At 40.2% G+C, this 13,105-nt stretch overlaps 1 protein-coding gene across 2 annotated transcripts in view; it reads left to right on the top strand.

Annotated features, from left to right (window-relative positions):
• The window catches only part of DIP2B (DIP2 acetate--CoA ligase B (putative)), a 206,896-nt gene extending 194,618 nt beyond the window's left edge, over positions 1-12,278 (top strand). For both annotated transcript variants that reach the window (XM_083169485.1, XM_083169483.1), the window contains exons 35-38: positions 950-1,024; positions 4,185-4,359; positions 4,612-4,735; positions 5,668-12,278. In XM_083169485.1, coding sequence (XP_083025611.1) covers positions 950-1,024; positions 4,185-4,359; positions 4,612-4,735; positions 5,668-5,920 — 627 coding nt within the window. In that variant the 3' untranslated portion in view covers positions 5,921-12,278. The remainder of the gene's footprint in view (positions 1-949; positions 1,025-4,184; positions 4,360-4,611; positions 4,736-5,667) is intronic.
• Positions 12,279-13,105: the final 827 nt, after the last annotated feature.

The raw sequence follows: 13,105 nt of genomic DNA, 5'->3' as shown, positions 1-13,105 counted from the left end.
CCCACAGCAGGGACAGTGCTGTCCCTGCTGCTCGCTCTGAGCTGCGCTGGGGATCTCGCGGGAGTAACGAGATCCTGCGCATGCGCAGTCAGCCGGCCGGGGAGAATCAGACAGCGCGTCAGTGTTAACTGACGCGCTGTCAGCTGGAGGAGGCATCGCCTGAGGGGGGAGTTAGCGCTCCCCCGCTTCGGCGGCAAGATCTTAGTAGATCGCTGTCCCCTCCTGCTTCGCCTCGCTACTGAGGCGAAGCAGGAAGTGTTCAGCGCCGCTATAATAAATCTACCCCTGAGTTTGGGAATACCTGCTCTAGGGGGAGGATTTAGTTTGTGGGAGGGTTGGGTTAAGGCCTCCATACATCAGCGGTCACAATTATTTTAATTTTGTTTCACATTGCCTGGTATTTTTTCCCCTTCCATCTAACTGGCCATATATTACAGATTTGTTTCTGTGATCTGCGGATTTTTTTTTACTGGCTATGATGAACCCATCTTTATAAAATAAATAAAATAAAAAACCCACTCCAGAATTTTGGGGTTAAAAAATACAGAAAAACAAACTGTGTAGGGGTCTCCCATATTTATTGCACCAGCACCGGACACCTGAAGCCGACCCTCGATATAAGTATATGGGGTGGGAGGTGAGTAGGGGTCGCTACACCGACAAAAGACTGACATGACAATGGTTTCGCAACAATGGTTGAAACAAGTTTGAAAGTTTTTGGGATTCAATGCATGTTGGATAATGGATACTTATTAAATGTCTACCTAGACTCTGCTGACCTGAACATTGGAACTTGTTTATATATGACATGGGTGGTATTGATACAAAAATATATTGTGTAGGAGCATAGCTGCAGTATATGAGGGTTTTAATAAAACTGAAAACTAAAGAATGGATTGCTTTTGCCAATTCATCAAAGTTTGTTCTTCTAACCGTTTTTTTTTTTTAGATTCTTCCTGGAGTCACAGTGATTATTGTTAATCCAGAGACCAAAGGACCACTGGGGGATTCTCATCTTGGTGAGGTAGGTCTGCCTGTTGTTAGGACACAGAACCATTGCTGTATGTCCTCTATTCTTTCAGGAGTTAAGGGATTTTCTTTCCTCACCTAATTGTCTATTTACTAAGCTTTGGAGAGAGATAAAGTACCAGCCAATCAGCTCCTAACTACCATGTTATATGCTGCTTGAAATGTCATAGTGAACTGTCAGCACAGTGCATAATGAGCGACTATAATAGATATAAACATCTATATCTGATTGTTCGGTGTTAGTTTGTGTGTATCTGTTATGTGGAATGAGTACTGTGAACTAACAGAATAGTATCTAGCACACAATAACAACTGGCTGCACGTGATTGGTGGTCATACACAACAATCACATTCCATATTGATGCAATGTCATCATGAACGGTCGCAAACAAGAATAATGGTCAGTGGCCAATTGCAGTGACTGGACATTGGATATCCAGACAGATTGGAATCCTTCTTGTGGTTGGTGGAGCCTATGTCTTCTATGTTGCCACATGTGGCCAGATTTACTCCTAGATGAGATATGTAGGATGCTGTGGTGGGACAAAGCTCAGCATACTGATGTGGAGCCACAGGGATTATAGATAATTCCTGATCCTGCACCTTTTGGTTCTGCTCCTCTCTAATTAGCATGTGTGAGACAGGTATAGGCACACACTGCTAGATCACTGTATACAGGCTACAATAAATGTTCTGACGTTCCTGAGATAATCATTTTTGGTGGTGAGATCTGTAGCCCTCCTACCATGTGAATACAACAAAGGGACAATGGCCTAGTCGTGCTATGGAAGTGTCTACACATACAGCCTATAGAAAATAAATGCATGAAGAGGATATTTTCATGATCTCAGTGACATCACTAGCCAAACATCTGGGAGCTCCTCCCATGAGGGTGGGTGACCCCAAGACCCTTCTCCCTTTTTAGTCACATTTGTTGCTTTTTATGTTCCTATTCTCTATGCACAGCACTTACATGTAATATATACAGTATGTTTTAGTAACATACACAGGCCCAGATTCTCTAAGCTTCAAAAGTGATAAAATGGAGAGTCAATCAGCTTCTACCTGCCATGTCATAGACTGTGTTTGAAAAATGTCAGACAATAGCTGATTGGCTGGCGTTTTATCACTCTCCATTTTATCACTTTTGAAGCTTAGAGAATCTGGCCCATAGTATGTGCAGTAGTAGTTGGTTATTCATACATTTACAGGTGATGTCCGATTACCTATCCTATATTGGGATACACAGTGGTTAGCAGTTATATAGGCAGCATTAGTGCCTAACATCGCCGTAGTTGTTCTGTTGCACGCGGCCATTACTTCAGCTGGACACAATGTACAGTATACATTACATCCTCTTTGACTTCAACTACACAGCCATGATGTATAGTACCAGGGTATACATAGTAGGGAGGACCTATGCCAAGCTTTCACTATATTCATCACCGGAAATATCACCCCAGGATATGTTTTGCTTATCAGTGGTTCTGGATGTGGGATTTAATACGGCAATACAATGTAATGCAAATCCAGGCATAGGTTCCCTGTAACATTATTGCCATTTTAAATCATGTGGCCAAAACTACTGTCAAGCAAAGCCCACCACTTATTTATTTATTAACCATTGTGAATGTTCAAATATAAATATCAGTCCCTGCCCCAGTGGAGCTTACAATCTATTTTCCCTCCCACATGTACACGCACGAATATGCACACACACACACACACATTCTAGGGTTAATTTTGTTAGGAGCCAATACCAGTATATTTTTGGATTGTGGGACTAGACCGGAGTACCCAGGGGGAAACACACAAGTATGGGGAGAATATACAAACTCCACACCGTTGGCTTAGTAACTATACCCCCGCTTCTCTAGCAGAAAACCACAATGTGTATTTAGCACTACTTCTAAAGTATCCCATGTAAATCTTGCCAATTTAATAATGAAAAGTTGATATAAAATAGTCTGCTTGTACGGTTCTCGAAGCCACAGGGACTGACAGCCGTAAGAGGTTATTTCATTGAAGCAGTATCGCTTAGAGAAGGAACACGTTATGGCTGAAGATAAAGGTTTTTATTTAGTCCATTTACCATGTGTGGAGTCTGAGTGATCAGCACAAGCTATTTATAAAAGGTATTACCAAAACACATTAGCAGATAGATAATTAGCTTGGATACAGTCTCCAGAACATATACGATCAGAATGTGGACAGATGTGTCCTCATACATCATTGCTGCAAATAAGTCACCCAAGTCACATAACAATCTTCTAGCGTCAGGCTTCCGTTTTGCATCTTTTTGCTGAAGCTGTATTAGTGTGACCTACCCTTAATGGATTTAAGGCAGATGCACCCCTGAATGATGTCGGCAAGATAGTAATTTCCAGCCAAATCAGACTGAGATTGTCAGATCACTTGATGCGATGTCTTATCGGCACGCTGCAAGCTGCACCGCAAGCATGTGACTTAATAGAGGGCAGAACAGTTCTGATGGGTAACACGGATATGATGTGTAGCCGGCATTAGCAGCAGCACAGTGCAGCTAGTATGCACAGAAAGACACTGCTGATTTATTTGATGTGCAACTGGGTCTGAATCTGTATTTACAGTGCTAAAATGTAGCAGCTACAACTGTTTCCCAATACAACTTCTCTGTGTTTCATATACAAACTCAGTCACACATAATATAAAAGTTTTGCATTTCAAATTAATCAGTGTACTCTCTTAGTCACATCGCAACGATGCCCAATAAACTATAACTTTAAAAAAGTACTCTGAATATGTACTGTGTGACAGTTTCACTAAGCTTTGCCATGCCCTCCATTCATTCCCATCGCATTGCCCTTTGTCACCACTAGATGGCCCCACCACTTGCTTAATACATAGATCTGCAAAAACCTTTAAAATATACTCCAGAGTGTGAGTTCATAAACCGCATTTTCTGATATAGATTCACAATTATTATAGTAAACATTGTATATTATACTCAATCTACTATAAGCTATACCTATACATACCACTTCCCAAAAATGGAGAAATTACATCAACAACTTGCTATAAACGTATTGACTCACTGTAATCTGTAACATAACATTGCTCTGACGTGAGCACTTAGTATATAGATGTGTGATTGCTGTATGGTATTTCTGCCACAGATATGGGTGAACAGTCCGCACACGGCCAGTGGGTACTACACCATCTATGACAGTGAGAGTCTCCAGGCCGATCATTTTAACACCAATCTCAGCTTTGGGGACACACAGACACTCTGGGCAAGAACTGGATATCTCGGCTTTGTCCGTAGAACAGACCTGACGGCTGCAAGCGGAGGTATGATGACCACATGTACATAATTATAAATGTACCTTTCCATTATAAGCTTCTGTCTGTAAGTTCTAGATCTGTCATAGACTTTCAGTCTGTATTCCAATGAAATGTATAACTAAGTGTGGTCCTTATGTTTCACTTTACACTGCATAGTGACATTTATAGTTACTAGCTATAGCATTTCATTACGGATGATGGATGATGCATGAAGCACTTAATTGTTGCTCAAAGTTTCCTTCCCTGTCTTGTTTTAAGAGCGGCATGATGCCTTATTTGTTGTTGGAGCACTGGATGAAACACTGGAGTTGAGAGGACTGCGCTACCATCCTATCGACATTGAGACCTCGGTGTCCCGCACGCACCGGAGCATTGCTGAGTGGTGTGTATTCATTTTTCTGTTTAGTTTTCATACTCTACAATTGTCTTAGCCCCATAGTATATCCCAATTAGATTGCAAATAGTGAGCAATAGAACCACTTAAATCCCATTACTTTCTATTTTTATAGATTTGTCCTTTCCTGGTTTTGCGCTAAACTTCTCTCATCTGTTCACCTTCAGTCACTTGTTCTATAGCAGAGGCCTATTGCCAATCCTCATTCGTAATATCATAGCCTAAGGCTCAGTAACACGCATGTTCTCTTGTTACTTTGAAATGCAATAAACCTGGGCGTATATTGTTACAGTCAGATACATTCACCTCTGTGCATTGTTGTCTGTGGTGTCTGTGTGATCAGTGTATCCTCCAAATTTATGGGTCTCCGTGCGTCTTTCTCTAATGGTTTTCTTCAGTTTCTGAAACCCTTTTTATGGACATACCCCTAAAATAAAGTCCTATTTCATACGTAAAGTGGACGTACGTAGATTGACTGGTGCATGTCTACTGTTATATAGAACATAACTACATATAAAGCTGCTCTGAATGACCTGTGCGTGTCTGATAGTCTAGAACAGTGGTTCCCAACCCTGGTCCTCAAGTACCCCCAACAGTTCACGTTTTCCAGGTCACCCAGCAGGTGCACAGATTATTCAGGCACATTTTAAAAGATCCACAGGTGGAGCTAATTATTTCACTGATTCTGTGTGGAGACCTGGAAAACGTGCACTGTTGGGGGTACTTGAGGACCAGGGTTGGGAACCACTAGTCTAGAATTTGACTACAAATGTAGCCATAAAGCTGGGCTGAATGACCTGTGCATGTCTGCTATATCGTGAAGTTTAGAACATAACTACATAAGGCTGTTCCGTTAAATTGATGGAAAATAATGAAACTTTTTTTTTTTATTTCCTCCTTTTTTTTCCCCTGAAAACCAGCGCTGTGTTCACGTGGACCAATTTGCTGGTGGTGGTGGTGGAGCTGTGCGGGTCTGAGCAGGAGGCGCTGGATCTGGTTCCTCTAGTGACTAATGTGGTGCTGGAAGAACATTACTTAATCGTGGGAGTAGTGGTGGTAGTGGATCCTGGCGTCATCCCCATCAATTCTCGAGGAGAGAAACAGCGGATGCACTTACGGGACAGTTTCTTAGCGGATCAGTTAGATCCAATCTATGTTGCATACAACATGTAAAGACAATAGACTTTTAACCACTCAGAAATGACAGCAGGTTATTATTTTTGACACCATTTCATGTAAGATACCAATGCTTGATGATAGGTTGAAATGTGCTTTATCTTTTTAGCCTAACCTAGTAGATCACGGTCTGTCTGTGATATTTTATGAAAGGGAACACTGTGCTAAGGTAGTATTAAAAGATCATCACTGGACATTAACTGCAGAACTAACATTATAACGACATCGCTGGCTATTCCTCTGACCCTGTGCATCAGCGGGAGAGCGTTCTGCATTTTCTATGGCTCTTCCCAGGTTCTGCGGTGCCCATTTAGTTATTTATGAAAGGATTTATTTTTCTAATCCTTCATATTTGCAGCTGTAGCTTTGTTTTGTCTGAGTAAGTTAACAATAGGTAGTGAATTTGCTTCTGCGTAATGGTGCCATGAGTCTCCCCCCTCCGGCGGAGCAGAGTTTACAGTTGGTGAAGCACCACAAGCGCTAAGCTGGGGTGTTCTGTTTAGATTTGAAAAAAAAAAAAAAGGATTTTGGACTAAAACTTAGATTTGTTTTCCATTTAGATAGGTCTTGTATGTAAAATATTCTGCCTATATTTTAAATATGTAAATATTATTATAACAATTGTCAACATTCGAATCCACTTGTGGTAAATATGGAGGGGATGTTGCATTGTTCTATGGCAATTTGAGTGTTTAGCAATTTTGCAAATTTTTCAGAATATTACGTTACGGGGTGATGTAACCTATGGCTTTTTCAGCGGCGTTTGAATCGGAATTGTCGGCCTTTCTCTGGCTAACATGCTGGGACCTGTAGTTCAAACAGCTAGGAAGTTATACGAAGCCTGCACCACCATAGACCATGCAAGTGATTAGAACGATTGTCCTGATCCGTATAGAAGAATTTTGTTAACTGCTAATATACTGTTTGTTGTTAAATATATATGCTGAATGTTTTAATGCGTTTGTCTTTGGGGAATTTGCTAACTACTCAACTATATTGCCAGCAGGTAAAGCAAACAAACTTAATATTAATGCACTTTCTTATTACTGCCTTCTGTTCCATTGTGGCAATAGAGCTCAGTGTCTCTGCAATGGCTGAATGACTTCTACTGTATAGATTGTCTTCATTCATAACCAGCATTTTGCACCTGGTTTAATACACCGTAATACTTATAGGCTAAACAATAACCTGGCTTATATACACTCTGCTATTTACGTGATCCTTAATGTTAAAATTAATTTCGATTTCAAAAAGTTTCAGAACATGTCTGTCACAGTGATTGTATGTCATGCTGTTGCAGACAATGAGAATTGGAGTTTGAGGTCCAGGTTGTATAACTATCTCTGCTTTTACTACAGCTTGTAAAGTTTGCCAGAAGTCCATAATATACCAACATGCATTATAGTATTTCCTTGTTCGAAACCAGTATCCATGCCTAGTACTAACAATGGACACATCCAGGTTTTACGCACAATGTCTAACAAGTAACAGATCTATCAAGCATTAAGCTGTATGTACCAGTAACATTTTTTTATTTGCAGGACTTGAATAGAACCTCTGGAATGTGTCATTTTTGGGTTGGCACAGCAAAGCATTATGGGAAGTTATTTTGCAGGGAATGTCACATGGTATCCTGCTTGGGGCTAACACGTGTGTGCAGCATTATTACCTGGAAATACATAAATGAGGGAGCATTGACAAAACGATTTCTCAGCAATTGGATTTTAGTGTTTTATTGGCATCTATATTTATGTTTATAAGTTTTTACATGCAACCTTTTACTTAAACCATTACCTTAAGCAGAACAAAGGTTCTCTTGGCACACAACTGAAATGTCTGCTGTTGTGGTAATCTGATAAAACTTTCCTTTTACTTTGTTTTTTACAATGTTTTTTTTTTTTTGTAGTTGTTTTTTTTTTTGCATTTCGCCATCTCTACATTTCAGTAATCTGTTCTTTAATAAAGTGGCCACACAATAGGTTGATTCAGAGGAGGACGCAGCTGCTTTTCACACACAGTGGATCTGCAATAGTATACTAATTCTGCTGGGATTTGTACAGTGACACCCGGTCTATGATCCCCCACTTGCTTACATAGACATTGGTTGCACCATAGGACCTCTGAGCAGCACTATGGCAGCTCAAAATGGCCATCACAAGTAAGCACTCCAGAGTCTTTAAAACCCCTATGCAGTCATAGGCTCAGGGATGTCCCTGAAATGGTCGTGACACATCTGCATTTTTTGTAGCCACCTGTTATTCACCAGAAACGGTCACTGTCTGTAACTCGCTTTGTGTAATAAATCCTCTCTGCACCTGACATCGCTTATTAATCATCGATAAGCTCCTGTGTGACTGACTGACCACCTTTTATTTTAGAAATTCCCTGCACCACCCATCTTCTACCACAAGATGGTGCAAACACCTTGGCATAACATAACTTTACCATAGAACAGATACATTTGCACTGTGTGTGATGCAACAAAACTAGTTATTTTATATATATATATATATATGTTCAATTAAATAGTGCACAACCTTTGATACACACACACATATATAATAGAAGCTTGAATTTGTATATAACAAGCAAAGTATTAGAAATCATCCCTCCAAAGCATTGATGTGGCGATCACAGGTGGCAGTGCTTTGCATTGCAAATACTGAATTTACAGTAGAAATCCAACAAAGACAATATTGTCAGACAAGTGTTGTGTGTGAAATTGCGACTGTTGGGGGATTGTTGCTGGCTTAGGGCAGTGAATGTGAAGGAACAATTAGCTTTATTGAGATGATTGTAAGCGCACAAATCTCCAGCAGATAGATAGAACAGGGTGCCTGTCCACACAGTGCTGGCAACCTGAGGAGCGAATGTATTTACAATCTAGTGGAATGGTTTGCACAAAGTTCAAGAGAAAATTAAGATTTAAAAAAAAAATTAAATTGTGTTGAAAATGCCACAATTCTTTTTTAGTTAAATATAGTCAGCTTTCTGGTTGCTGTTTGCTACCCAGCAATGGCGATTGGTTCTTCCTTTAGTCAGCATTATGGTTGCGGCTTTTTTAACACTTGAAAAATTAATTTTTTCCAGTCTGTGTAATTTATGTAGATGTTGCAACTTCCTTTTCCAAAATTGGAAGATTCAGATTTTTATTTTGGCATTGATGTATTAAAAGATTGTCTACATTTTATTAAACTATTATTATTATTAACTTCCTAAAATTAAGCTGATATAGTGGTTTCTGTATCCATTAGTATCCTTTTTTTTTTTCCTCCAACTTTTGACCAAGGGTTCCCAATTCCAGTCCTCAAGTATCACCAGTTCATGTTTTGTGGATTATGCACAGGTGAGGTTGGTAATATCCCACCTGCTTCCACACACACACATATCCTCAGAACATGACCTGTTGGGAAGATTTGAGGGTTGAAGCATATCCTCTAGTGTGTACTGTCAATATCGTTAATGATGTGCATGACCGCAGGTCATTGACGGCCCTCCCTATCATCTGTACATGTAGCTCAATCTGACTGTGCGTATGGGGTGGGTGACATCACTGACTATACTGTGAACGATATCGGTCAGTGTGTTGCCCTCTATCGTTCTCCCATCGTTCTCACCAATATAGTTAAATATTTTGGCGGCCTTGGGAATTGCTCCAGTGTGTACCCAGCATTAGTCAGATTCTTGCTAGTATTACATATCCCATATGTAGCAGACAGGACCTGTATAACTTGCCAAGATTAGTAAGGACTTGACCAAAAGTAGACTGTTCCTTTTAAACAGGTGCGGTAAAGGAGATCTACAGTAAATAGATTGTCATGAGGTTTGCATGCGTTAGATCAACATGGCAAAGGTAAACCGTAGAATAGGTCAACAGTTACAAAATATTGACATGGGAATGGTCAATACAAGTTTACGTTTTTTTGGGTGCCATTTTCTGTTCTGTAATATGTGAGCACAAACATTTACCCTCATGTGCTCACCACGTTTCAGACGAGGTGCCTTAGCACAGGGTGCTATTCCCAGTCTTAGGGGGATATTCAATCCTCCCGCAGCCATTCCCAATGGGGGAGATGGCTGTGGGGCCCTATTCAATGCTGTCTTCCCCGACAGCATTCAACAGGGGATCTCGACAGGACGAGACCCCCTTCTTGACTCGCGGCAGTCGGGATATTGAATCCCACCTGCAAATTCTTGGTCAAGCAGACAGAGAATGGGATGGGGTCATGGCTCTCGGGCCAGCCGGACAGCCGTGACCAACATTGAATACCCCTCTTAGTCCCCATGGATGGTAACGCAACCAAAACCTGAAAGATGTGCAAAAAAACTTGTCCGCCATATTTGTGCCAATCACTGTCATGTCATCCTTTTGATCCTTTTGATCCTTTTGATCCTGATAACCTTTTGCAATGGTCAAACTTAAGCACTGACTACCCTTTTTACCTGTCAACCTATACTCAGTGGGATGTATTCGAGTTTGTCTTTGCTGGAGGTGTGGGATGCTTCCCAAACTCAGACAAGAGGCAATCCTTTCTAAGGCAAAACCATGCTTATATTTACAAGTGATTGCCTCTTGTCAAAAATCCAAGTTCGGCTGACATCTTGCACCTCCAGCGGAATCGGACTTTATTACATCCTGCTGTGTCTATCTATACACTTGGAACACTCTTAAAATACATTGTGGACAATATTACTAATTATGACTCCTCCTGGCTACAAAAATGTATTGATTTACTTATTTATCCCCAAACTAATTTCCCCAGCATCAGATAAATCACAACAGACTACAGTGAATTAGTTATTTTAATTACATTTTGCTTTCAATCCAATTCATTTGTTCCAAATCAGTGATTCTCAAACTTGGTCCTCAGGAACCCACACAGTTCACATTTTCCAGGTCACCCGACATGTACACTCATTACTGACTGACACATTTTAAAAGATTAACAGGTGGAGCTATTTATTTCACTTGGTTCGGTGAGGAGACCTGCAAAACATGCACAGGGTGGGGTCCTGAGGACTGACTTTGAAAACCTGTGTTCTAAATTAAGTGATGTTAGGAAAAGTAAAAGTCACTATGCTTGGCTGACATTAGGTTATACATTATCCGTGTCATTTTGTACAGTGTTTTGTTTTAATTGTTTTCTTATTTATTTGTTATTAAGCAAATTACCAATAAAAATAACAAAATATCCCAAAGTAGAAGAAAAGAATTGCAGAGTGACACTGTTTTAATAATATTTTAAAGTCTTCATGTTTGTGTCTCATGCCTTATTTCTTGCCGCCTAATCTCCCTGTACATGTGCAGAAAATATGACCAGTATGGGAAGAGTACGGTTCACGTGGACAGTATATAAGCTGCAATATGGGAAGCACAGGAGATGTATTCTAGTGGGAAATACCTGCTACAACACATAGCAACCAGTAATACAGGGAATGATGAAATGTTATACAATCAAATCTATTGTCCATTTGGAGCCATATGTAGGGCAAGCATGTCCAAACTGTGGCCCTCCAGCTGTTGCGAAACGACACATCCCAGCATGCTTTGCAATAGTTTTAGCATTCCCTAATAGCAAAACTGTGGCAAGGAATGATGGGACTTGTAGTTTCACAACAGCTGGATGGCCATAGTTTGGACATGCTTGAGTACAGGATCATATTGTACAAATATGGGGTATTCAGCAATCGGAATAGATGATAGGATTGCAGGGTCAATGCCATGATCCTATTACATACAATAAGTTCCAGCCACCCCAGTCCAGTTCCAGTGTAGTGTCAGTTAGACTGAATTTCAAATGGCGAGCCCAATTGTAGCATGTGGCCACCAATAGGCTGATGATGGCAACTGTCTGGTTGCTGCAGCTTGCACTCTTGTCGCCACCTAGCCCTAACTGACATCGTTACTATGGTTCTTCCTAATAATTTCATCACTGACACTTGTGTTCTGCACTGTTGCTGTTTATTATATTGTTGTTAATACACAGGTAGGATTGCCATGGTTCATTTGTAAAATCTGAAGCTGGTTATTGGTTATACTTTAATTACATTGTATCATACCAGGAAACCCCATGTGCTATTTTATCTGACATGTAACACTTGTTTACATATGAAAACAGGAACTCAAGCTTGAACCTTTTTATATACGATGTTAATGTGTGCGCAGCAAGGTTTGCCACTAAAATCATTTCCATTAATGTCTGCTTTAGCGAAATAGATGCAACTAAAGCAATATTGTCATGTTGTCTTTGTACAAATCATGTGTGTAAACATAGTTTTGCTTTATCTGATTATTTTATCATCCTACATATGAATATTATATATGAAAAAACTTGTAAAGTTCTATTATTTTAAATTTTTGCTTCAGTATTATTATTTTGTGGAAAGGGGGAGAGTGGACGTTACGGCCGAGTCAACGGGGGCCATAACCAGATGCCCTCCGTATTATTTTAATGGGGGAATAAAGATTTTGATCAACACCGTTGTTCACAACAAATCTGCCAAGTTTTTGTATAATAGTGTAGTTACATTTTGTGTCTTGTCATTATTGTGTTTCCATTTATTGTCGGTGCAGCAGGTTGACAGGATGGTTTGATACATTTTTGGATTCTAGATTTCATCGTACGTGACCACAGTTATTGGTTGAGAATAAAAGTGGGAGGGGGATATGTGGTGTGTGGGGAAACATCACACACTCACAATTTTCTGGCACTTATATTTGGGATTTATATATTCATCAGTTTGTTAGAAATATACCCACTGCTGCTGCAGGTGTATCAGTGAGTAAGCTAGGGCTCACAGAAAAGATTCAGAAGCTTTTTTTGCAGCACATGGTGTTTCAAAAAAACCTTCTGAATGTGACCACAGTTATTGCAGAAGTATACCCTTTTGAGCCTGCTTCACTCACCATTGCTTCGGGCAAGTCACTATTCCTTATCTTAGCTTACATCGATGATAAATTAAACAAAAGTTTAAAAAATATGGAGAAAAACGTAACCATTATCATATCGACCTTTGGAACCTGTCAGCCTTAAGCACAAACTACCTTTTCCCTGTCAAGGTGTATACACGCAGTGAGATTTTGGCTATGCAATTTCCCGTGAACTCCCTGGAGCCCAGAACCATACAATATTGACTATATTTACTTGAGATTTTGACTGTGGACGATGTTTACTATACTGG

Source organism: Crinia signifera, chromosome 2 (assembly GCF_055691185.1).
Source record: "Crinia signifera chromosome 2, ASM5569118v1, whole genome shotgun sequence".
Taxonomy (NCBI): Eukaryota; Metazoa; Chordata; class Amphibia; order Anura; family Myobatrachidae; genus Crinia; species Crinia signifera.
Note: the sequence above shows the minus strand (reverse complement) of the source record. Positions and strands in the feature narration are given on the sequence as shown.